This window comes from Symphodus melops (assembly GCF_947650265.1).
Source record: "Symphodus melops genome assembly, chromosome: 20".
NCBI classification, from domain to species: Eukaryota; Metazoa; Chordata; class Actinopteri; order Labriformes; family Labridae; genus Symphodus; species Symphodus melops.
This window is the reverse complement of record NC_136710.1, coordinates 15,180,629-15,207,111: the sequence shown is the minus strand read 5'-3', so window position 1 is coordinate 15,207,111 and position 26,483 is coordinate 15,180,629. Positions and strand designations below refer to the sequence as shown.

Below are 26,483 nucleotides of genomic sequence, written 5' to 3'. Positions count from 1 at the left end.
TTGACTTCAGCGCACCCCGTGCTTTATATGAATCACCTGCAGTGTAATGTGTGTCGCTGCTCATTACTGACAAGACTGACTGTGATGTGGTGCTGGGGGGGTCCCAGGAGGGGGTGGTGACTCCCCTGGTGAGGGTTAAGACCTCAGTGGTTGCGCACATCGACTCATCACCACCACAGAGCCTTCCTGTGTAGACTCAACATCATTAAGTGGAGTACGCGTGCAAAGTGTGTTTCTTTTAAGTGTCCCTGTGGTTTGACATGTGCTGGTTTAATGTTTCTCTTGTTTGTGTGGATGTCCAATAATTAGATGATTTGTGTCTTACTTCCAAGGAAGCTTAATAACTAAGTGTGAGTGAGGGAAATGTCTGTGTATGTGTGTTTCCTCAAAGAGACAGAGAGCGAAAGTGGCAGTGAGCAGAGTGTGTTTGTGCTTTCTGCTGTGAATGTGTTCCAGATAGTGCTGCTGATGGTTATCTTTCGCAGAGAGCTCTATTGATTTGGCTGGGGTAAATAATTGGTTGGGTCTACAAGCTGTCATGTTCGGCCTGATTGCTGAGCATTGGTGGTCTCGAGCAGTTATCTTCCTCCATATCCCTCTCTGATCCTTCTCTAGCCTCCTTAGTCTATCTCTACATTTATTGATTAGGACCCTATATATATGGCCATTCACCATTCTTTAATTTGGGTAATAATCCCTGCTCTGAAGATATTTTTTGTTTTAAGTCATCTTGTTCTGCTGTGAGGAGAATGCAGGTACAATTTAGCCAGGCAAAAAAACAAGGGATGAGACGAATACAGAATGAGGACATTTGAAAGGGTCAGACATAATGCAGGCTTGCATGGTCTGCCCTACTTTTCCTTGACAGTAGACTAAACTAGTCCAGCTACTGCAAAGTGGGGTGGACTGAGATTGTATTGGGGCCTTTTTCGAATTTGTTTCTAGTCCTTTAGAAAATAAAGAATCTTAAAGGGGAGGCTGTTTCATGTATTAGTGTTACTTCTCGTCCCATAATTAACAGGAAAACCCGCAGAGTGATTTAAAACTAAATCAAATTAAAAAAGAAAAAAAAACTGCTCAGAGGGATTTGCATACAAACTTCATCTTCATGCTGGCTTTGTGGTCTGTCTCCTATCCACGGGGAGGGCAGGGTGTCAAGTTCAGCAGGCCCTGTCTCACTTGCTCTAGCCTCTCACAGGGTCACTGAGCTGAGGCAATGAGAAGACCATTAGCGACCCCGCTTGAATGGCTTTGGGAACTACAACTCCCACGGAGCCAAGAATAAAAGGGGTTTATTATCCGAGCAAGCCCGCAAAGATTGCCTGTGAATGTATGCAGAACGCCTCATTTACTGCAACTGGTGGATTTCTTCTTCTTCTTTTTTTAATTTAAATATCAACCAGGCCCAACATTTCATGTGCAAAATCCCTGCCAAAGTTACAGAGAACATCCAAAATATAGCCTTTCACTACTGGGACTTTGGGCTATTTAATTATGGTTTTGTAAAGCATAAATGGATTATGCCTGCATAAACCAGCTGCCACAACTGACTTTAAAGCTGTAGCTGGATATTTGTCTCTGATGTCGGCCTTTATTGCCCAATCTTTCAAATAACTTGTACACTTTTAACATTATCAGGCTGTAGCCGGCTATTCTAGTCTATGGGTTATATAATTAGTGAACCATTACAACAAGAAAAAAATAATAATTAAAACGTTGGCTAATTTAAGGAACAACGAAATAAATCGAAACTCTAATGGAACTTTTTGCCTATGTGGATGTTTGTCTTTGAGTAAATCGGATTTTCTTCGCGATAAACCAGAAATCCACGGAGTTTAGGCATTTAACTCCACGGTTCCTCTATGCGCTGTTCACGCTTCATGGGACGCCTGGAAGTTTCGAGAAAAAGCACTGAAGCTTTCCGGGGGTGAAGCTGAGGGGAGACGGTGAACTTCCTCTGAGAGCTGCCACGTCTGAGCTCACAGCCTGACCCAGCCTCACGTTCTCACAGGACAGCAGCGGAGGAGAGAGGGATACACTTGAATAAAAGAACGGTAAATTTGAACAAACACGCCTTTCCTTCTTTAATTTTCAGGGAGGAGGGGAGGGGTGTTGGAGAGGTTCGGATATCATAACAGAGTAGACCAGACCAGACAGCAGATGTTTCCCGTCACCCGTCTATCACCGCTTAGACAAATCAGTCGGGGTGAGCGTAAGGCGAAGATGTGGTCTCCTCCTTATCAACAACTGCAGAGCTTTCTTTTTAAACTTCGTCGAAGTTAATTGTCACGCTGTTGTTTTGACGCAGCGGGTGAGATAATAACAATGTCGTGAAGTGGGGAGGAATTGACAAAATCAAGTTTACTGCTGTGGCACTGTATGAGCAGAGGCTGCTGTTTGCACAAGTAGGAGTTTAACAGCAAAGAGCAAACCCTTAGGCTGTGTTTATATTGCTTTATCTCAAACATGAACAGTGCAATAACAGCATGAGCAGCTATTACTCTGTTTGAAATCTGTAAGAAAAAAAAAGTGCATTGACTAGAGCTACAGTCTTTGCATTATGAAACAAGAGGAAGCTCAAATTGTCATACATAAACATAACGTTTCCTTTTTTTCCTCTTTTCTCTGCTTTCTCAAACAGCTGCCATGCTTCTCAGGATTTCGTTCTATATCCTAATTTCTTCGCCAGCTCTCCTGGTGCAGGCTAGCGCTGCAGATTCATCCAAGAAGAGCCCTGCTGCCAGCCCTCTACCCCACCCACCTGCCCCTCTGGGTGACCCCAGCTGGGCCCTGGGTCTGCAGCTGTACCAGGCCATCCGCTCTGATTCCAGCTCAGTGAATACCCTTTTCTCCCCTCTGCTTGTGGCCTCCTCACTTGGTGCGCTCGGTGAAGGGTCAGCAAGCACCACTGCCAGCCAGCTCCAAGACCTCCTGAAGACTCCAGCCCCTGCCAAAACTGGAGCAGACACTGGTGAGGTTTTGTCTGGGGCGCTGAAGAGCTTCACTAATGCCAATGGCTCAAGCTTTCACCTCCACACGTCGTCAGCTTTGTTTTCCAAGCAGGCTCCTCAACTCAGCCAGAAGTTTGTGAAGGACATCCAGGCTCGATTTAGATTGCAGCATCAGACACTGGGAAAAGGAGACACCAAGGCCGACTTGAAGCAGCTCCACAGCTGGGCTAAAGCTGGACTCGGTGGGCTTGAGGGAGCTTCTTTAACAGCTGACATCCAGGCTAAGACTGGAGCAATGATACTGGCCAATGCACTGCACTTTAAAGGTGAGTAAAACAATGCACATATACTGTACACAAGTAAAGTAGATCCCACTTGGTCTTTTCTATTTGAACTGACTCAATGTAATACCAATTTAAAGAAATAAAAAATAAAAATAAAAAAATCAATCATTATTGTACTCCACTGCACTAAAATTTAGCCAAAGTAGCCAGTGATAATCCTGACATATTGTGCTGAAGACGCGTGCAGTAAGCAACTTGCTAGTGGAAATATGGAATTGGAATTGGCACATGTGTAAAGTTAAATTGTTAGTTATGTTATGTTTTCTCTCACCTTTTCTCTGCTAATCCTGTTAAGAGCGCTTACAGGAAATACATTAGTCACGTCACATATATTGGCCTTTTTTCATCTGATAACTAATTCGAAAAAGTTATCTTTGATACTTAAAGCAGCATGATAATATGTGGCTATCACGACAGAATCTGGGTTTGAACAACATTTATTTCATGTGTATTTTAACTTTACTATTTAACTCATGTTCCAATTGTTTTAATGCAGGAAGGGGGGTTGTGGCTAATACTGCAGGGGGTCAGCTGTAATATTTTGAATCTTCTGGTGGCTGTCGCTCCATCCAGTTTTCTGGGATAAAAAATAAATATTTTTTACAACGGAAATTACTTGAAATAATGATTTATTCAACAAATAATTGTCATAAATATATGTTTTATTCATATCTTTTATTTAAACAAGTTCTTGTGAAGAACTGTAAATGACAGCAGTGGAGCACAAACAACTGTGATGAGATATTATCTATTTAAATTTTTACGAGAAAAAAAGCTTTCTTTTATTAGTAAAAACATAACCCCAGAATGAAAATCAATTGCATATAAAGAAAGGGATATCTTGTATTTTTATTGTCAAAAAACATCATTAATATAACCTGATATATTCTTTAAAGGTTTCATATTATCCTCCTTTTCAACCCATTTAAATAAGTCTCAGCGCTTCACAAAACATGTGTGTGAAGTTTCTTGCTCTAAATCCACTCTGATCCTGTATTTGATCGTGCCTATAAACCCTTCTATTTCAGAACAGGCTGTTTCTCTGTCTGTAGCTTTAAATGTAAATGAGCTGTGTCTGACCACGCCCCCTCTCTGAAAGTGCTTGGGGGGATTAGGCCCAAGAAAGGGAAGATGAAATGTTCTCATAATTGGTGTGTTTGTAGACAGGCTAAGTGCACATGTTTGTGTTTGGGGAAAAAAAAAAACATGTCAAAGTGTATTTTGAACAATATGTGACCTTTAATTGCCTTCAATCTCCTGTCTTCATACAACAAAAAGACACTTATCTTGTATCAAATTGTGAGTTGAGTGTTTTGTTACATGCCTGTGGAGCAATAGTCAACTTCATCTTCAACTTTCTGGTCACAGAGGGGAAATCTGTTTTGCGCAGACAGATGAATAGAGAAGGAACATGAAGAAAGACAGGCCCAAAGACTCAGACAATAGAAACAACAATCACAGTGAACATTAAATACATACATTCTGGCATTCATCAGGAAAACTCCGTCATCATTGGAGTTCAGTCATTTGGTGCACTAGTCGACAAACATGTCATAGCACTCTAGTCAACAGATTATTTCATCATAGTGATTATCTTGTGGCATAACTGATGGGATGCCAATACATTGCATAGAAGCCAGGCTGGTCTGCTGAAATAGACTGCTGTGCTCTGTAATTGTGGCGTCATTTGTAATTATGCAATGTTTCTGTGCTGATGTTGTGTGCTGCATTGCGTGAGAAGTCTTCCAAGAGTACACATTTTCAGTGTTAACACAGCAGTGAGACCCTACACGCCAATTTGGCCCGCCGCATAGTGTGTGCCAGCATACCCGCCGGCGTGCACGTCTGCACTGTTTGAGGGCGTGTGTGCGTGCATGCGTTGGGACTCCAGCTGGTGGACACAGCAGATAAAGGATGATTCTGGGGTCCATCACTGAGAGCTTATTCATCTTCCATTGGGGGTGATGTGTCATCTTAAATAATTGAGTAACAAGTGTCCAGACTCTCTCCCTCGGTGTCATGCCTAACATCTGTGCATGGAGCGCTCCAAGTCTGCGGCGACACAGCTTGGCTCGGATCCGTTCTTTGTGACGGTCTGCAGCGGTGGAAACTCGTCAACGTGTCATTTTGGGAAAGCAGTAAGTCAGTCACCCCATCTGTTATTTAACAGTTGCATCCCAAAAATATCATCCTTATTTGAATTTCAGCGTTTCATGTAAGTCTCATTTTGCAGTGAAGGGTGTCAGTATTTGTACAACTAGAGTCACACAATGAGCCAAAGACGTTGCTTTTTTTGTATTCATTATAACTTTTCAGGAATGTAATCTTCCATCTCTCCGTCTCCCTCAGAACACAGCCAACGTTTGCCTGCTGACGTCGAATCTCGTTTTTGTTTGCGGCCGTCACAGAAAGATTATGTGTTAAATATAGCCCTCTGTTTCCCTCGTTCTTAGTGTGGCGTTTGTCACCGTTTTTTTGTGCTTTTGTCATTGTTTATCTGGAGTCTAATCTACCCCCGTCTCCTCTTCATCCCACATGTCTCCTGTTCACGTCCTTATCTGCCTCTATCTGCCTCTATTCCTGCTGTTTCCTCCTGCAGGTATTCTTTTTTTATTACATGCAAAGAAGGCTGCTGAAGTGAAAACAGGTTGCCAAGAGATAGACAGCCCTTTGAAAATAACATTCCCTGACAGACTATATATTTGATAAGCAATTTAATTAATTTTCTTTGTTTGATGTTTGACTTCATTACAAAATGAGTTTCTCTGTGAAGCGACCCTCATTGGTCGGTTCATTAATTTTGTGGAGGAAATATACAAATTCGATTACACAGCAGATTGCAGCACACCAATTAGATTACTGAAAATTGGATTCCTTTAGTTTTGACTCATAATTTAAAAGTAGTCGATAGTTTGCCGCTTGCTCTTAAAGCCAACTCTGGTTTGTTCAAACTTTTTTTATTGTCTTTCCATTTGAGGGTCCTGAGGCAGTTGATTATATACAACGTTCAGAGATTGGTGTTGAAATTCTTTTTGGCACTGAAAGGGATTTCACCTGGTTGGCCGTTTCTATTTGTTTCACTTTTGTACTCGTCAGTTCATTAAGATGAACGAAAAAGAAAAGCTCTTTTTTTTCTGCTCTTCACCACTTTTAAAAAGGAGAAGGTCAGAGGAAGTCGGTGGTGGGACATGTTTCTCGGAATGCGTTACAAGCAAGAGGACTACAGAGGAAGAGGAGGGTAATGAGGAAAAAAAAAAGAATGGGCGAAAGTGCAGATTACAATTGGGAGAAATGTAAAGAGAGAGAGAGTGGCCTTCTGAGGGTGAACGAGATTGACAGACATAGAGGAGGGATGTGAAAAGGCCTACCTTGGGAGTTCCGGTCGACACGAGTTAATTAATTCAGGCTTTGTTCCTGTTCTAGACAAACAAACACTCGAGATGGAGGAAGAAAAATACGATTTTTGAAGGCGGGGAAAAGAAAAAAAACAAGAAGAGAGAAACTCATACACAAGATAATACGACAACATAGGGGACTTAGAGGAGGAAAGAAAAGCACGAGAGCACAACAAGTCCCCCACATATTTAACCTCTAATAATAGCCTCTGATATACCACAATTTCTTGTAATCAAAAGTTGATGCGGGAGGAGAGGGAGCGAGTCAGCCTCATTGATTTCTCCGCTGGTCTTTGCCTGAGGTTTACAGTATGAACTGGGGAATCTGTGAGCTATTGGATTTCTCAGATTTGCAGTTGTTTCATTGTTTATTGTTGATGGACATAAATGAATTCAGTTTCCTGTGAGCCTGTAAAATGAGATGATGTCACGGAAACCTGAGCAGGCCTAGTCGTGTAGACGCAGAGCCACACACAGAGATCACACACTGGACTGCTGAGGTCATGAAATCCCTTCCCTCGTAGCACTTCTCAGCATTTGAACGTAAGAGTGAGCGCACACGCACACGGAGGACAAAATGATCCGCTGGTATGACTTCATTTTCAACAACACGGCTGCCACTTTCAGGTAACCTTCTTTCGCCTGTTGTTTTTGAATTCCTGCGCGATCGCATTTCACTCTCTGATCTGAGATGAAGTGGAGCGAGTGTCTGAGACTTGCGCTAGCATGCCTGGGAGGGAAACTAGCACGTCATTTTACAGTGACTTGTGATTGGCTGGGATCCAATTCGGCACTGGGTGGTCTTTAGAAAATACTGAAACAGCAATTGAAAGTATTGATCAGCATAAAAGCTTCTTTTTGAGGAACAATTAAAAGATTCACAAATTGCGCACATGCAGTTCAATTTACTTTTCATCAAAAGTGCCAGACAGCCAATAAGAGCACTTTTCGGATCTGTTTCATATCAAATCATGCAAGAATGGATGAATAAGTCTTTATCATTTATTGCGGCCATGATGGCATTTCTATAGTGATAGCCTCACTGTCATCATGGTCGATTTCTATCACACCAGCATGTATGCCTTCTTTCACCATGGTGATAATAAACAGACTCGTATAGCACTTTTACACCACGGGTCACACCCACCCTTTCACACACTGATGGCAGAGGTTTCTATGTTAAATGGCTATTAGTGTTCACTAATCCCATTCACACACGTGTATATGCCACTAAAGAAGTGTTTTGCTCAAGGACAAATTGGACTCTAGAGAGAGAGACTCTACCGACAGAGCCACAGCCGCCCAGGGCTCAAACAGACTCGACATCCACAATGATCTTTTCTGTCACCACTGAAGTTGATTTCAAGCTTTAATTGTCAATCAGTCAATGGGAAAAAAAGAAATACTGTTTTAACATCGCAATCTCAGAAAGCCTAGACGAGGCTTTCTGAGATTGCGATGTTAAAACAGTATTTCAGCGGGCCTAAATTTGTTTTGATTTTAATGTGAAGCGTCACACCGCCCACCAGCTTGGGAGCACTCGCTGTGGGCAGTCTGACATCTCTCCTATTAGTGCAGATCCATAGAATCCTGTTGTGCATGTTGTCGAGGAAACGATCAAGACATGACTCGACACAGTAAGACTCCTTGGACTCACGTTGATGAATCAGTTCCTACATCAGATGAGAAAGCCTATGGGAGGAGAACATCGCACTTGAGGTTCAGTGTCCAATGCAACTGCTGGATTCTTCCAAAGGCTCTGCAATATATTCCAAAAGATGTTGCCATTATCCGGGTCGTGTCACATTGAGCGGCATGTAGAAGAGCTTGGAGCGAACAACGAGTTCTATCAAACATCCGTGCAGATATCAGGAAGAGCTGTTGAGCTTCTCTAAGCTGTCTGTGGTCTGTAGAAAAAGCTGAGCTGTATGAGCTCTGACTGACATCAACAACAGTGATTGAAGTCATTTAACTTTACTCATTGAATGAGTAATGTTACCCCCCCCCCCCCACACCATTCCACCACTGCATGCTTTATGTCATGTTGAAGCGTGCTCAGTTTACAAGCACGCGGACTCGAGAAAGAATACATTTCAAAAAAACGCGGCTGAGTCTGCGTCTGCACATCGGAGAAGAACCCGGAGAGCATGACAGCTACTTTACTTTACTTGAGTCTCTTTAATCAGCGACAGCCTTAAATTAATCTGTTTGAAAAAAAGAGACGCACGGTTGAGTTTGCGTCCGCACGTCGGAGAACATGGCCGCTACTTGGTGACTTATTTTGAGTGATTTTTTGGGATAAAACTCTGGATTTCTCCATTATGAAGACTGTCAGCGTTGTGTGGCCGCGTGCTTGTGCTCGTGCTCGTGCAAGAAGTGAACCGTGCCTGGGTACAGGACGGAGCGGTCAAAGTGCCAAACACTGAAATCATTTTATATTATTGGTGTTTGAAGCTTCACAATGCTTTGTGTCAGTTTGAATCAGGATCTTTGTTCGTTTCTCCAAGCCTTTCAAACATGCCACTTTGGGGTTTTTAAAACTTGCCGTGGGTATAATTGTAATTATTTAGTGATATTCTCAGGACTAATTGACTATTGATGGAATGAAGAATACAAGGCTCTTCACCTTTTGTCCTTTTTTTTTTTTAATATGGCTATCAAATGATCGAGCAAAACCAATCGGTCACTGCTCTTCAAATGAAGTGTTTGGCCTTCTTGCACCTTAGTATTGTGTGATGAAGGTGCTTGATCTCTTTTTAAGGGATTAATCAATAACGAAAGAAATCGTTTTCATTTTTGGCCCTCTCTTGGGTGTCATTCACAAAGAGACATGAGTGCGAGTCATAATCTTTTGACCTCCTGGCTCAATGCGGCGTCCCCTGCACTATTGAATGGAGCAGGTGGCTTTGTGAAAGTCTGCGAGGTTACTACAACAGTAATCCCACTCCTCTTTAGACCCTTTTCAAATTGACAGCTGTCAGGGGGTTTGCAGGACCGAGTGAGATGTTGTGAACGGTGGATCGGATGATGTGGCCTTAAAAACCTTATGACTGCCTCTGTGTAGCTCTCTCCCCACATCAGCTGTGAAAGCAGAGAGACACCTTTTAATGAGCAATGCACAGCTCATGTCACAGTACATCAGGTCCATCTGTATTTATGAACATGTCGTTGTTTCACCTGATGTCAATCATTTCACCTCCACTCATCGTTCAGTATTGTCTAACTGCGGATCCACGTCCACAGTATTCACAATGACTTCTTCCTGTTTTGTTCAGGGCTGTGGGAGAGAGAGTTCAGCCTGGAGAGCAAAGATCTTCGTACTTTCTTGGGGAAGAAATACACCAAAGTGATGATGATGCATAGAGCAGGTAAAAAAAAAGAAAAGAAAAGAAAGAAGCACAGTCTGTCGCTGTTGTACTCCATCCAGAAAAATAAGTGCAGCAAAAAGCAATTTAGTCCTAAAATGCCTGGAACATCTGTAAGGTCCAATCTGCTTCCTTACTATTTATCACTGTGTACCTTATGACTTATTTAACATGCACTTCATATTTTATGAATCGCCTTACAACAACAACCAAGCAGAGTCTGTTTCTGCTGTAACAGCAGTAAAAGATGTAGGAAGGATAGAATGTATTTAGCCAACTATTATATCATAATGTCTTTGCTAATTTATGACAAAGTTTATTTCAGTGATTCGTTTAAATCCTGTCCGAGAACTTCCACCAGGTACGTGTATGTCGCGTGTCTGCTCCGCTCCGTCACAGATCCATGATCCCTGGTCTGTCATCACTCAGAGGCAGCACGGAGCAGCACTGCTGGACGGCTGGAGTAGCAAGATCAAGGAGTTTCCTCAGTAATTACAGAAACAGCGCAAGATGATTTGTGTGGCATAAAACACAACCACTGTACAAACACACACACAAGGTTGCGGGTGTGAACCCTCAAAACGAAGCGATTTATTCTGAAATTAGTTTTGAAAAGTTCTGGCGTGTGACTTCCTGTCCCACTTAATCTGCTCGGTATAAAAATTGATGTGGCGTGTTATGTTAAATTGACGCCAAAAATAGAAGCCTGGTGTCTCTGCTGAGGAGGGCTCTGTCTTGCTGGAGCTGAGTGGAGCAAGTGGAAGCACACACATTGACGAAAGTAAAAACAGCTCCACTGTTGTGGCGGAGCAGAGACGGACTGAACAAACATCTGGTGGAATTTAGCAATAAGGTTTCATTTGTTCAATGGATTTAAACCATTAAACACCATTAAACTCTAAAACCTAAGTAATGTTTGAAATCAACCTCCCAAAACCTGAGGGTATTCAGAATTTTATAGTTTACTAACATCTTTGTCTCTGTATCAGATAGAGACCTTAAAAAACGTAAAACTTTTTGGCTTTAACTGTCAATTAAAATATCCTTTGCACTCTTGTTAATGGCCTTACAGACGCAGACGTCTCATCAGGTTTTTAACCCTCAATTCCACCAGATTTGTGTTCGGTACGTCTCCGCTCAGTTCAGGCAACAGAGCTGACAGGTTTCACTTAATTCAACGTATGTGCTTCCACTGCGTCCGCTGCCCTGCGTCTCAGCTCCGGCAGTCCCCTCTGGAGCCGATACGCAAGGCTTCTATTTTCGCCGGAGCACGACGCAACAATTCAGCAGAGGAAAGAAAAAGCGGGACGGGAAGTCAGAAACTGATACAACATTAAAACATCCAGTTTATTTTTCAGAATAAAACACTCCGTTCGGAAGGTTCAGGAAAATAACTCTTGCGCTGTCGCGAGTGAATCTGTTTAATTACCGCGGGAATTCCTTTGTCTCTGCACTCCAGCTGATCGGCTGTGTTGCTGACGGAGAACGCAGCCAGTGGGTGTTGACGGACGAGGGTGCACGGAGCCGTCACGCACCGAAGCAGACACACAATGTACACGGATCTGATGGAACTGAGGGGTCAAAGGTAGAAGCACATCTTTGTCTCAACAGGTCTGAAAGGGTTAATAAAACCCTGTTGGCCTGTCTCCTGTTTTTAATGTCTCCCTGAGCAGACTTCAAATATAAACTCAAAAGTCAAAGGTTGACTCTCCTTTATGTCTTCATCACGTTGCATTCCTCTGCCTGCCCTTTCCTTCAGGTTTGTACCACCACCATGAAGACATTGAAAACATGGTGCAGGTTCTGGAGGTTCCTCTGTGGGGAGGAAAGGCCAGCGTTGTGTTCCTGCTGCCCTTCCACGTTGAGGGTCTGGAGAGGTTAGACAAGCTCCTGACCCTCGAGCTGCTGTCCAAGTGGCTGGAAAAGACCAATAAGACTGGTGTGATCATCTCCATGCCCAAGGCCAACATCACCAACACATTAAGCCTGCAGGTCTGTACAAAAAAAAACTAGAGAAATGATTTAGAGAATCACCAACTCATACATGTTCTAGTAGAACGTTGACTCCCCAAACTGTTTTGATGACAAGAAGTTTTAGCAACCTCGAGGCTGACAAGTTAGACTGATTGTTTTTTTGCAACATCATCCATTCATAAAATTGACCAAACCAGGATGGCTGACAATCTGTTGGAAGTTGGGTAGTTTAAATTTAAGCTCTTCCCCAAATGGTAAAGATTGTTCAGGGTAGGCTTGGGCCTACAAATGTTTGATTAAAGTGTGACAGATTTAAAACTGTAATTACACCAATCAAACGGTGGAAAATGTGTGCGATGATGCGCCTTATATGTTAGATGCCACCCGACATTAAAGAGAAGAAGAAAAATATGACAAACAGCCAATCATGTTGCAAGGATAAGGGTTTATAAGAAGGACAAGAAAACGCTGAGCCTACCAAATCAAAGCACGGAGAGGCTACTCCACTTCAGAAGTTTGGAGATATTTTGGCTATTTACACTCAAACAGATCAACACGGTCTGTTAACTGGGCTGACACCATGAACACCATGAAGCCTTTTTATTATTTCAAACAATATTACCGGTGAGAAAGCACAGAGGGACAGAACAGACCAAACGAGAGCAAGCACCAGGACAGTAAGTGTGTCTCCACGCCAGTAAACGTTTTCCGTTTTTTTTTTCTTCCTTAAAGTAGCTCCCTGTTTGCAGCCTAATGCATCATGCCTGTTTTCTATGGCAGGCAAGAGTTGTAAGTCTTATGTGTTCGTATGAAACACTGCTGATAGCTTGTTGCTCACCTGAGAGGTAGAGTGACTTCACATGGAAAAGTGCTGATCAAAGAGGTAGTTTTCGCTTCATGTCACTGACTACACTGTGTAGCACATTCTGTGACAGCTTGTTCCATGTCAGGATTATATCTTAATGCGTGGTATGCGCTCTATGTTTGAGGTTGCGTCCTTTTTTCCCTCTTCCCATTGCTATCATTATTCTATAACCTGGCTTAGGTCAAACCTTTTAAAAGTTGAAGACAGAGAATGAACTCTGTATTTTATCTGCAATAATCTGACAGTCAGGTACATCAAGATGAAGAACAAGCTAGTCTTCATTAATCCCTAACAGTTTAAGAAAATCACAAATCTGCGTGAGAGCTTCTGCTCCTGCTCGCATGAGCTGAACATGCATCGGAGCGAGCATGCACGTCGGAGAGCTCAGCGTCAGACTCAGCCGGAGTCTTTGACAGTATACGGCTCACAGAGAATTACCCCTGACGGGAAGCAGACAAGAGGTATGAGTTAGCGTTTCCTCCTCTTCTGACATCAACAGATCGGGCCGACGATGGAAGAAATGTAGCATAGAGATGACGGGAAATAAGAAAAACAAATGCTGGCCGACCTTCATCTCTCTGCCCCATTAAATACTCAACTTAATGTATATCAGCAAAACATATGTAAGTGAGGAGTTAGTCACCTGCTGTGCTGCAACAGCACATAGTAGTGTTATGAGCGGCTCAAGTTAATTTGCTAGTTACACGATGACAGCTGCTTCAGGTGGAACGTAGGAAAGATTGAGAAATGAAAACAAACTTATGTTAGAAATTAAATCATCTTACCTACCCTGGAAGTCAGTGTTGTTTAAGTGTTCTTTCAAGCAATCTATCAAAGTAAAAGTCTTCAGATGGACACATCAGACTGAGGTAAAGATTGGATTTACAGTTCATTAGATGATCACAGAGACCTCTGGGTGTTCAGCGGAATTTGACAGATTCGGTCCTATGTGAAGCTTTAAATGCAGTTTTATTCAAATGACAAGGTGTCTCACATCTAAAAACCTAGTCATTCAAATGTTTTCTTCTACTTCTTTAGTTTGTCCTTGTCTCGTCCTTTTTGTTCTCTGCTTTTGTCTTGGCTACCTCCACTTTCTGGCTTTTACTCTTGTTATCTCAGTGTTTTTCGTTTTGATATCAAGGTAATTTTATTCTCTATTCATGTCTTTCCTCTTCCTCCTTTCATTGCTCGGTTGCCTCCTCTCACTTTGTCCTTGCTTCGTGTTGCGCTGCCTCCAAACTGTTTGGTGTGCGCGTCACTCCTTGCTCTCTCACGGCTTCCTTAAGGCAGCCTTCACCTGTGACCTCAGTTTCTTGTGTCTTTTTCTGCCTCTTTGGAGCTTGTTGCTACTGAACAAGTGGCCTTGCTCGCCCTCTTCGGTCATAGTGGATTCCGACTCCGCTGAGTTCAAATGTCACCCATTGACACATATCTCCTCTATTCGTTGAAGCATTGGACATCCAGCTGTAATCACAGCATTGGCTGTAGCAGCTTTTAGCAGTGAATCAAACGCTGGCTGCTTGGAGGTTAAGAGGGGCTCTATGTAGCTCTGAAACCTCCCACAAACCCCCTGTGCAGGAGGAAGGAAGTTTATTCCACAGCCCTGCTGGTAGTCTGGCTGCTGTTGACCTCAGAGCCAGCTGGAAGTCAATTTCCACAAAGTCTATACGTAATGTGTTCTGTCATCACCGTCAGATGACATGTCTCTAGTCCCACTGAGTCTGTTTTTTGTCTCCCCAACGTTGATCAGCTGTTCCTTCAGTGCCTGTTTTGATGTCATGATCAGACCAACGGGAGTCTGTTTATTGTTTTATTTTGACATTGACCAGAAGCTCTGTGCGTTGTTCTGGTCAGACTTCCAGGTTAAGGTCGATCTATTCTGACTCTGTCTTCATTAGACTGGGTGTGTATTTAGAACAGAGGAGAGTGGTGCTGCTAGCGGGTGATTTGGAAACAGGAGCAACAACTAGAGTGGCAGCACACTGAACGACTTGTTGGTTTTTACTGTATAGAGTCAATGTGCTGACTTCAGATAAGCTTAAACTAGCTAGCAATGTACACAATGAATGCTTATGTGGAAGGTGTCTGTATTCATACTGCATGTGACAGCTCAGACTCTGCAGTCTCTTTATATTAACATTTCCTGAGCCATACAAACTTTGGATCAGCACAGCATTTTTTTTTTTCTTCTTCTTTTAAATTCAGCTCAAAACGTTTGCAAATTGAACTTTGCCGGGACGCATCATCAACTCGCTTCCCACAACTGACGCTGAATTAACGTCTTGTCTGCATCCTCTTGAACTCTCCCCTTGAAGTGCCTTGAACACACTGTTGTGAAAATGTGCGTCACATTCAGTCTGAACACTCCGTTTGAGTCCAAGAGACACACCACAGGTTGTGGTTTAACACTTGTGAATGAGTGAGAAAGACTCGGGCTTAGAGTTTGATGGAGGAGAGGGTTAGTTGAACCTGACAGTTACAGAGGGCACGCCAGTAAAGCCCATTTCCCCCGAGCAACGTACACTGACTGAAACCTATTACCACATCCTCTTTAGATGTACATTGTAACCTCATCATGGACTGATGAAATCCACTTTGCCCTCTTTTTAGTTTAAAAAACATCTCTGTAGAGCTGTGCTGCCATGTTATTTTGCTAGCCATGCCCTGAAGAACAAGCTTTTGACATTAACATTGTCGGGACACTCTGGGGAGAAGGCTGTAATCTAGAACTGAAGCTTGAAACAACTCCCCTTGACACGGCGTTGACTTTGCCAGCGTAAAGAGCAGAAAATATTCTGTTGCATACAAATGCTCTCTATGTCTCTACAGGAGAGATTCCCCGACTTAAGAAAAAAACTAAAAACTTTTCGTCCTGTTAATAAGTAAAAGTAGCTGTACTTTGCTTTCATTATGTAACCTGATTATGGAAAAGCAGTTGAATGTTTTGGCTGCGGTTCGTCTGACTCGTCACGAGTTGTCTCCCTCCGTTTGCTCTCTCAAGAAAAAAAAAAAGAAGAAGAAAAAAAGTGCATTTGAGGAATCATTATGAAAAGGCCTAAACTCTGAGTAAACCCTCATATACCACTCCAATCTTATTTTGTCTGTCATCCCAACCCATTTGGCCAGTGACAGCCCGCCATATCTTCAGCGACAATCATTTTTTCCAATTGGGTCAGGCAAATAATTGCTCATCACAGTGCGTTAATGCTGTTTACCACTCTGTCTGTCAGTGCTTGGGACGGCCATGGACTCCTGAGATTAGAGGGCGGCATCTGGACAAGCAGAAGATCATAGAAGTGCGTGCCTCTGTGTGTGTGTGTGTGTGTGTGTGTGTGTGTTTGTGTGTGTGTATGTCAGCCAAAACACAAGTGTCCACTGTTTGAGGCAAACGAGAACAAACAAAATCCGACACCTCTGAGCCTCTGCCTGGATTTGCTACATCGAAACACAACCCACTCCCTCCTTCACCTCTGTCCTTTTTACCAGATAAATCCCAGAGATCTAATTCCTTTTTGTAGGTCTCACATGTGACCGTAATATGCCATCACTCAGCAAACGCACACTGGCTGACCTAAATAGGAGCGACATTCTGCAGGCAAGTGAGCAGGAGAGGTTGAGGAGGACGAGTGGGGTCAATGATTGCTCGGGGACAAGGTTGAGAGTCACAGAGAACTATATTTAGCTGTTGAATTCTCCACTGCTGCTTCTTCTCTATTTGCTGTGTTCTCCTCTGGTGAAGGGCGGGACTGTTGGAGTCTGTAGCCAAAGACGGAGAACCCTCTTAACAAGCCTGGCCCAGAGGTCACGGAATAAACCACCCTCATCGCTCTCCCCCTCTGACTCTGATCCAGTGCTGACCAGGCCACACGCACGCACACACTAATGGCCGGGCTTCAGCTTCTTCTTCTTTCTTTTTTTTCCTGACTGTCTCTGTAGTCGGTGACTAAGACATATGAGTGTGCACCGGAGAGCTCACTCAATCATGGCTAATGAGGTCAAAAGGCCATCAAATATTTACAAGAGCACACTCCACAGTATACAGTGCAGTGCCTTTTTTCCGCTGCTCCCACAGCCCTGCATCCTTTGAAATAATCAAATGTGCTTCACGGCCATTACTTAAACATCTGACTAATGCTACGGCTCCCTTGTCCTTTTTCATTTGTGGTCAAATTGCCTTGAGGAAAAAGAAAGAACTAGCGAGTTTGTATGTGAGCAACAGAGCACGAAGAGGTAAAAGCTCATGTAAATAAGACATCCAATAGTGCTAGTGCTGATGAGACTCCATAAAGAGAGGAGAGGCTTTGAAGCCCCCGAGAGAGCTGATAGAAAGAGAGATGTTTTTTTTCCCTTTAAAAGCCTGCATCATATGTGTCCATGAAATGGAGCTGTGATGATGCCAGCGCCGCATACTGCATACTTGAAACCACCCACGCGCGATGTTAAGGGCAGTATTGAATTAAGCAGAACATGTCTGTAGCTGTTAAATGTGGCAACAGCTTAAACGGATCATTTGGCCAGTGGGTTTGGTAAGCTGGAGAGAACAGGAGGAGTGAAATGTGCAAGAAGACTCTCACCCCCTGGATCTTCTTATCGTTTGACAATTAAGGCATCGATTGATTGGAGCAACAAAAGATTTGGGATGGGCTTGGTCAAGTTTAACTATGAACTGTTTTAACATGTCGCAGGTCGTTTCAATGACATCACCCTTTGATTTTGAAGAGGTGTGATAAAGTCCAATGATGGCGGTCACCACAATGAAAATTTTATATCTACCTTGAGACCCCTGACAAACCAAGCAGACGGCCCCTAACCATTTTGGTGCCCGAGTCAAGATTTCAGCAGTCGCCCCTTAAATTTGCCCACCAAAGACAATATTCATACACCTTTAGAGAAGTGGCATTCAACCTTATATTCAAAAGAATTTCTTAATTTTAAAATAAAAAATGACTCCTGAACAAAAATGAACAACATGGTAATAGTTCTTGTAATTTATTTTGTTATGTACAAAACAAAATAAATTAAAATCTCCAGTGTAACAGAACAAACAATAACAAACAAGCGGGCACAGGAAAGTGTTCACAGAGGGGACAGGGACAGCAGGGGACGGCTGTAAATGTTATCAAATTGTACCTGGAGAGAGAAGATGAACATTTGTGAAACAACACTGTGAACACAAAGTATTATTTTTTTTCTCTACAGAGCAGTACACACACCTCAGCAGGGTTTTTCAGGTGTGCCCAAGCGTTTTCATTACAAACAGACCTACAGCATTCATGTACACATTCGTGAGGACTTCTCTACAAAATGCATTTGTGCTCTTCGACATTAATACTCTAAAGGAAAGAGCTTCACACTGTTAATGACAACAGGAGGTGGGAAATAAACATTTCAGGATGAAAGCTAACTAAGTACACAAAGATGTCAATAAATATGGAAGTAGGTTTTGAGCCCAGAACAACATGATAGCAAAATAGGTGTTCTTCTTATATAGGTTATTTTATTAATCGCCAAACGATCGCCATTGCATCCTCTTCGTCCACCATGTTTGTTGACTCTGGAGTCACGCTTGATCTCGAGAGGTTTTGCGAGATTTCCTGTTTGATTGGGGGATTTTCGTGAGTACAGTTGATGTTGCCGCCTGGCCGCACACCACACACTGTACCAAAACTGAAACCTCCGATTATTTATCGCTGTGTGTGGTCTCCAAGGTTTGGGAAATCAGCCGACAATTTTAATATCCTGCCGTGTGAACCGAGCATTAGGCTCCTATCATCCATCCATAACAAGCTAGCTTAACTCCAACAGATAAACCATTGACCGGTGCAGCTCGTTACCTCTGTGTCTTCTTCACAGTCTCCCTCCTCTTCTGCGTGAGAAATAACTCTCCATGCCAGCAGTCGGCTGTAGTCCGTTGTTCTGATACAAGAAGACACCTGCCCTTCAAATCGAGAATAAAGTCTGATAAAAAAGTTGAAAATGGCACCTTTGTCTTTTAGTGGGCAAAGAAAAGAGGCGAAGGTGAAAGCATGGATACTACAGTGGCATGCTCAAGAGGCTTTCCCCAACCTGTGTCGAAAGCTGGAGATAAATGATCCAGCTAAAACCAACAGCTGACTTCTTGGTGTGTCAGGGCCTTTACTTCTAGTTAAACAGGCAGAGAGGTGTAGGCGGGCCCTGAGCTTCCTGGCAAACAGCAACATCACACTCACCTGTCAGCCAAGAACTTTTGGGCTTCATAAAATCAAAACACATTAGTCACCAGTACAGTGTGTACCAATGTAGCATTGATACTAAATGTCTTCTTTGTACAAGGCTGTGAACATGTTTATTTCTGCTGCAAAAACTGATAATTCAATATTTCACCAATCCTTTCCAGGCGGCCTCCAGTGGACACTTGAGGGACTGCATTTTTCTGCATTGGCTTCATTTTATAACATCAGAGTTTGTTGCTTGGGTTTGACCCTGGCTCTTCAGGGCTAAGGCAGTGTTTCACTTCTTACCAAAGGTTCATGGCATTAGTTAATCATGCTGCTCATGTTTGCAATTAGACATCAGCCCGTATAAAAGCGCTAGTGCCTGATCGATCAGTGGTCTTAATCCTGGAGCTTGAGCAGATCATGAGAGGGGAGGAGGGCAGGAGTGCTCAGAGACACAGCATTTAGGCTTCAGCAGCTGATGACAAAGAAAAGGATATTTATTTAGATAGCATTTCTTTTCCAGTAGGCTACAATCCTACAGTGGAAAGCTGTCTAAGCACATTGGTAAATGTAAATCTATTCACAAACTGAAGAAGTATTGTCCACCATAAGGCATCAAACGTTTTTTTTTTTTTAACATTCCTTTTGCTGCTTTCATTTAGTTTTTATTTGTTAAAAGTGAATTTTCCTATGATTCAGTCGTCTTTGTGTCCTTTGATCTACCAGAAGGTCAAAACAAAAACAGGCTCAAGTTTAAAAAGCAAGTCAAGTACTCTCAATTTAAGTTGGGAAATTCAAAATAAAATACGGAACTTAAAAAACTGCAATAAAAAAATGGGATTAATCGTGTTTAAAAAAAGTAATCGTTTGACAGCACTCATTTTTATTGTCTCTTGTCCTGTTGACACTACCAGGGCTGTGTTAGACTAAAAGTTAAGTACTGCTGCATCACATTAAATTATTGGAAGACAACGTTTGAACAACATTCAGATTTAATCATGCACTAATAATGGAGGAGATTTAGACAGTCACATATGTTTGCCAGCTGCCCTTTCTTCATTTTGCAAGTCGCAGCTGTGTTGCCTCAATCTGGATTATATTTTATACCTCTTTATGTATATAAAGAAGAATAGTAACATTGTTAGATTCTACTTCCAAAGACTTGTTGCACAAGGTGATTTACTGCAAACAGAGGCCCTTTCATGTAATCACAACATGAGACAACTTCTTCATTTACCAGGTTCCTAACTGGTGCCACGTGATCCAGTGATCAACCCTGGTTTCATCATTCCTGGTGGATGGGGTTTGTTTAGTCTGGGTCAGGTGGTGTTCACATTGTTGAAATACCACTAATAAATTTTGTTAATCCAGGACTTAGTCACCTTTTTTTGTGAAGTGATAGGTAGATAGTTTCACTTCTTTTCCAGCTCCGACTTTGTGACAATTTTAAAATAATGAACGTCTAAAGCCTTCAATAAAGTATTACAATGTACCCTGTCATTCAAATTATTATTATTATAATCCTAATGGACTGGTTATGCTACGCTTCGTTTCACTCTTCTGCCAGCACTTCCATTCACAGAGTTTCTCTGACTCTATCTTGAAAACGTAACTCTCCTGGAGGCCATCATCTCCCCATTCACTATCTCATCTAAATTAAATCTCTCTCTCTTTATCTCTTCATAGCAAATTTCAGCAATGATTAGCAAGTTGGACTGATTTGACAGATTCTGCATTCGGCTTTATTTATTTTTTACATTCTTACAAAATAGAAAGGTATACTTAGTTGTACCGGGAAAATGTGTCTTGGCTCTACTGCATTTTCAAAAGTCATAAATTGAGGATGCAATTCACAACACAAAAACATTACATAGTGATACGTTCCATGTGTTTTTAGAGCTTCCATGGTGATATCTGATCTGGACTCGGTCGTTGTGATAGTTAGGTGGGGTCTTTGTTGGGGTTAATCGGAGTTCATCGTTGCATCATCTGCAAGCAATAACTGATAAACTGTATATAAAAAACAGATGAACTGTTAATGCGTTATCCTTTTCTTTTGTTCCCATCATGATTAGTACTGCTCTGTCTTGTAGCATCAGCCTCTGTGTCTCCTCACACATAGAGCTGTAACATGTCCTGGCTGCCACAACCCATCCTCATAAAACCCCCACAGGTACTCCCAACAAGCTACTTAGTGGGCTCAACCATCGAGCTGAAATAATGTGAAGTGGAGTGCTGCACGCCTGAGGGTTCATGCCATGCTACCTCATGCCCGGGGTAGAATGGGCTGCTGTAGGCCAAGTAAGCCGTGCACACACATTGAGGAAAGCACCAGCTGACAATGCCTGTGGCTCTCACTCGCAGACAAATAGCTCGCTGATGTTGTGTGCGAGGCATCAGCAGTCCGCCCCTTGCTGTTCCATCCAAGATTCATGTGGTGCTACAGAGAGAAGGGCAGCCAAAGAGCACATCCCAAAAGGTTGTTTTTTTTTTCTCTCCATATAATGCAGTGCAACACCTCTGTGATGCACAAGACCTCTGTGGACTCCTCAAACACACATGGCCCATTTTTCCCCCGTGCAACCGCAGGGTTGTTTAATTTTTAAACATGTTTCAGCATCAAATAATAAAAATTAACCAGGTGCTTTATCCTTGACAAGCAGAGAGAGAGAGTCAGCTAGGGAAGCTAGGTCAGTTGAGGTTAGCAAGTACTATTTCTATGCTTCATATAAGCCCCTGCACTGCTACATTACATGTGAAGAGCCTGAGAGAATGGAACGAGCTGCAAACTCTGGTGCCGAAAAATGATGCAAACGCAGACCATTATAAACCAACCATTATAAAACTCAATCAAACTTTGTTTCAGAGAAGGCTGTGTGGACCGAGGAGAAATAAAAAGACGTAAACAATCGACTATGTGTTTAAACACGGCGGGGTTTTGTTTGCTGCTGTTACACGGGAAGTGGCGATTCTTTTTTGTACCAATTGTGGGACTGCAGTGTTTAGCTCCACCTTTTAGGGTCGGATCGATGTTCTTGGCACCTTAACAGAAGAGTAACAAAAAGAAGAGTGTTACGGGGTCAGTCATTTGGGAATCTTTCCAGGCCGAACCGAACTGAACCGCTCAGTGGAAACGAGGCTTATGTAACTGTTGGTCAGGAGGCTTACATCCCGCCTCAGCTCCAGGCAGAAAGTTAGGCTGTTTGAAAGTTCGACATCGTCCATTCATATTTTCAGTCTATGGGATGGGTAGAAAGAATAAAGAAACCAGCTGCTGTTCCTCACACACATTTGTCTTCTACAACTCCAGGAATCTGCCACTGTAGCTTGTTTTTGTTTCCTTTTCAGATAAGGAGCCGAAAAAAAATAACACAAACAGAAAATGATTGCCGATGGAGATTGAGAAGTCGAGAGAGCGCTGTGTACAAGGGCGGCGAACTGGCCTGTCAAAGACATAAAGGATGAAGCTGGGAGGAAAAAAGACTGAGTTAGGGGCAGAGGGAGAGAGAGACGCAATGGGATAAAATAGAGGCACACGTGGGGCAGATGAGGAATGGGGATGCCAGGCGAGTGGCAGAGCAGCAGAGGAAGACAGTGATGTAGTGGTAGCGAGCGGAAAAAGAGAGGAGGAATAATGGATGAGGACAATAGAAGTGCATTAGAGCAGGAGGTGGCATGTGTGGATGGGGAGCTAAGCATGAAAACACTAGAATGGGAATGACAGATTGCTGACAACTGTATATACATCTACTCATTTCATGTTTAGCCAATAAGCTGACATGATCCAGTTTAACCTTCTCTTTCATGCACAACTCAACCTTTAAGTAGAAAAGCAGCCATTCTATGTGGATTATTACAATCGTCCATTAGCGTGTGGTTTTGTGAACTCAGCAGAGCTCTAACAATGTGGTTTGAGGAAAAAAGAAAAGCCAGTCAGCCAAGCAGCACCCACAGAACATTTCCATTCACTCAGACAACTCATCCAAATGATTTTGTGTTCCTGTCAGCCGGTAAGAGATATTTCCAATAAAGAGTTTAATCAGCTGAAGTTTAAACAATGCTCGAAAACAATATCTTCACCCACTGCAACTTCTGTTCTTTTCCCCCAGCGTTGGCCTTCTGCGCATCCACATTAAAGTTCACACCGTCACACACTCACACCTCCACACACATGCTCTCATCTGGCCCCTGGAGAAGCCTGTCACTGTGAGTGTGGCCCTCTGCCATTGGAGGATAAACTACCTGTCATGCCGACGACTTTCTGTGGAATTCATATCAGAGGCAAAACAAAGGAGGTGCTGAGGTCACGGGGCATCACTCTTAAATTATTCATCCTCCTGCTTCCTTCCTTTTGAATTCCTCTCTGCCTGTCGCCCACTTTGTTCTGCCAGCTCACAACAAGGGCATGTGTCAGCCTCGGTCCCATTTAGAATTTTTACAGTAAATAAACACATCTGTGAGAGAAAAAAAACAACTTATTTAGTGAAGTTACTGATTGACTGTTCAGTAGAGCGTATTTATAATCCTGTTCGGGAAGGGCAGCGAATGTCTCCCACTTCTGAAGGTCACAGCATCATGAAATTTTAAAATGTGCTTTCCTTCCCACTCGTTGTTTTGTCGTCCTGCGTGCATAATTGATCAGCGTCCTGGCGGCTGTTTGTTCGCACACCCTCTACAGGATGTCTCCATGTTGTACGCGGACAAAATTGAGAATTATTCAAGGCACTTCATGAATTCCATCGCTCTGTCTTCCCCCCACCCCCCCCAATTTCAGAGGCAGTTGTCCACCCTGGGCTTGACCAACGCTTGGGACCAGAAGCTGGCCGATTTCTCTGGAGTGTCGGAGAAAGGTAAAGGGAAGCTCCACCTGGGCGACGTCTTGCAGTGGGCTTCCCTAGAGCTGACTGCTCAAGCTGGGAAAGGCGAGGAAGAACTTGAGGAGGAACACATGGAGAAGCCCAAGATGTTCTACGCAGATCACCCATTCATCATCTTTGTCAGAGACAACGCCACGGGCGCCCTGCTGCTGATGGGAGCTCTTGAGCATGCCGAGGGAGAGGCCCTCCATGACGAACTCTAACACCCTCTGACTTACATCCCTCTCTCTGTCATTTCTGGCTTTGTCTCTAAAGACACCTCCTCTCAAAGACTACACATGGTTTCTAAGTCGAGACATTGTCATTCACCGTGGCACCCTATCACATCAGACTATGGCTGGCTGTCACACGTTGACATTGCATCGTCTCACGCTGACTGACACTGACACTGCCAAACCCGACACTTACACAGGCACACACACACATTCCAACACCGACATGCAAACTTAAATGAAAAATACTGTAGGAGACATTACTGAAGTCGACAGACACAGAAAGGAAGAAAAAAAATGTGGCAAGACTGCCTGCTTTTTCTTTGTGCACCCACACACATTCAAGGTCTCAATGATCAAGTCAACACCAAGCAGAACGGCAAACAAGAGTGCAGTGCCAAACACTGAGATGCCGACAAGCAAAAGTGGTTGCACTGACACGACACTTACGAAAAGCATCAAGAACCTGAAGAAGAGCGTGACACTTGAATCCTCGCTGTCAGGCAAACAGCAGGCCGGGTGTGTGTGTGTGTGTGCGTGTGTGCGTGTTGACCCTGCAGATCAAAGGTAGCCGAGCTCAGAGTCCCACAACTGGCGCTGGGCCTACGCCTGAGTCCCCTGGGTTGCATCTCACCAAGACTGATGGATCAGCCAAGTGCTTATTGATGAGCAAGCTCAATGCTAATGGCTGTAATGAGTCACAAGGCTTGTCAACAACACGGAGAGGACGGGGAAACCTTTTAATCTCTTAATGCCATCAGGGATCGATGTCGCTGTTATGCCGCTGGATACAAACATCTCTAACATAGTTCGACTTAAACTTCTCAGCTTAATATTTAGAACGATTAGAGCATTTTTAAGAGGGTATTGATTTCCATTTGTACATTTTGTTTCTCAAAGCAACACAGTGAGTGGTTGAGATTTGTAAATAAAGTAGATACCGCTGACATCAAGGTTGTACGTTTTATAAGATGAACTCGAATGTCAGTATATTTGTCATTGTTTTTTTCCCTTATCTTAAACCACTCAAATCTCACACAAGGAAAAAACAGGAAACCTATTTTTTTTTTTTTTTTTTATAAATCTCTACTTTGAAGCAATTTGGCTGACATTGAGCCTCAAGGTTCTGTGGAGGCATATTTAGAGACCTGAACTGGGATTATTGTGGTTATTACATTTTGAAGGGCATGTTAGGCTCCCAGTGCTGCAACCGTTCTGCCACACTTTCTGATCGTCCCCAACAAAGAATAACCATTCCACATATGTACGCGAGTCCCTCAGTGTCACATCTTTTGAACATTTGTGAGTGTGGTGTTCATTTCTGTTTTAATTCTGACAACAGGATGTGCCTTATTTTGTAGGTTTATTCACATTTGTAACATTCTACAGTTTTAGAATCGGCAACATCTACCGTGCATAACATGCTGGAGGAAAGCAAACTGAGTCTTTCTTGTGACTGCTACTAAGCAATGTCAATAAATGTACTCTCACACCTGTACGCTGCACACACTGGTGTAGTGGTGCCTGAAAGAGTGGGTATACTTTTTTTTTATTTCAGTGGCCCATCCACCAAAGGAAAAATAGACTTTTAAGATTGCTCTTCTACTTAGTTAGTGTGTACTATAAAATTAGAAACAGAAAATAGGGAGGCTCATCTCAGGTTCTTCTCTGTGATGCTTTTATTTTTTTCACCAGTTTTTGTCAAAGTCATCTTTATTGTCAGTTTTTCTACATGTGCTCGACATACAGGAGAATCGAAAAAAAAAAACAGGGGGGGGGGGGGGGGGGCTCTCTTCACCATTCTAGGAAGGAAACAAAATGCAGCATACTACAAAATATTGTCAATAAATCAGTGGTGTGAACCAGAGGAGATTTTTAGAAGTGGGTGTACTCAGGGGTCTCCAACCTTTCTTCATCTGAGAGCTACTTTGAAAAAAGATACGCAACCAAGAGCTACTTACATTTATGTACTGTACATAGCACACATCCGCTGAGTTCAGCTAATGTTTGTACACTTGTGAAATTGCTCATCAATTATATTGAATTCCCTTCAAGGTCTTGGAAAAAAACATTTTACACTTGTTTTTGTGGGCGAGATATATGAATAGTGGGAGGAGGTCATTTAATGTCAGATTTCTTTTTAATTATTTTCAACCTATAAGCTACTGAAAACCTGCCAGCGAGCTACCTGTTGGAGACCCCTACTCTATGAAGACTGAAAAATAAGTGGGTATACTCTGTATACCCTGCACTACACCACTGGTTGTACATCACTTTTTTTTTGACTGTCAAGAAAGACAGTT

At 42.9% G+C, this 26,483-nt stretch overlaps 1 protein-coding gene across 3 annotated transcripts; it reads left to right on the top strand.

Moving 5' to 3' along the window:
* Positions 1-1,903: 1,903 nt before the first annotated feature.
* On the top strand, positions 1,904-25,712 carry serpinh2 (serine (or cysteine) peptidase inhibitor, clade H, member 2). 3 transcript variants are annotated; one of them, XM_079371423.1, is made up of 5 exons: positions 1,904-2,054; positions 2,642-3,277; positions 9,966-10,058; positions 11,815-12,047; positions 23,866-25,712. In XM_079371423.1, the coding sequence occupies exons 2-5, from the start codon at positions 2,647-2,649 to the stop codon at positions 24,169-24,171; spliced, it is 1,263 nt and encodes a 420-aa protein (XP_079227549.1). In that variant the 5' UTR covers positions 1,904-2,054; positions 2,642-2,646; the 3' UTR covers positions 24,172-25,712. The 3 variants fall into 3 exon arrangements, with proteins under 3 accessions (XP_079227549.1, XP_079227551.1, XP_079227550.1); XM_079371425.1 differs by lacking the exon at positions 23,866-25,712 and adding an exon at positions 19,271-20,020; XM_079371424.1 differs by lacking the exon at positions 1,904-2,054 and adding an exon at positions 2,169-2,206.
* Positions 25,713-26,483: the final 771 nt, after the last annotated feature.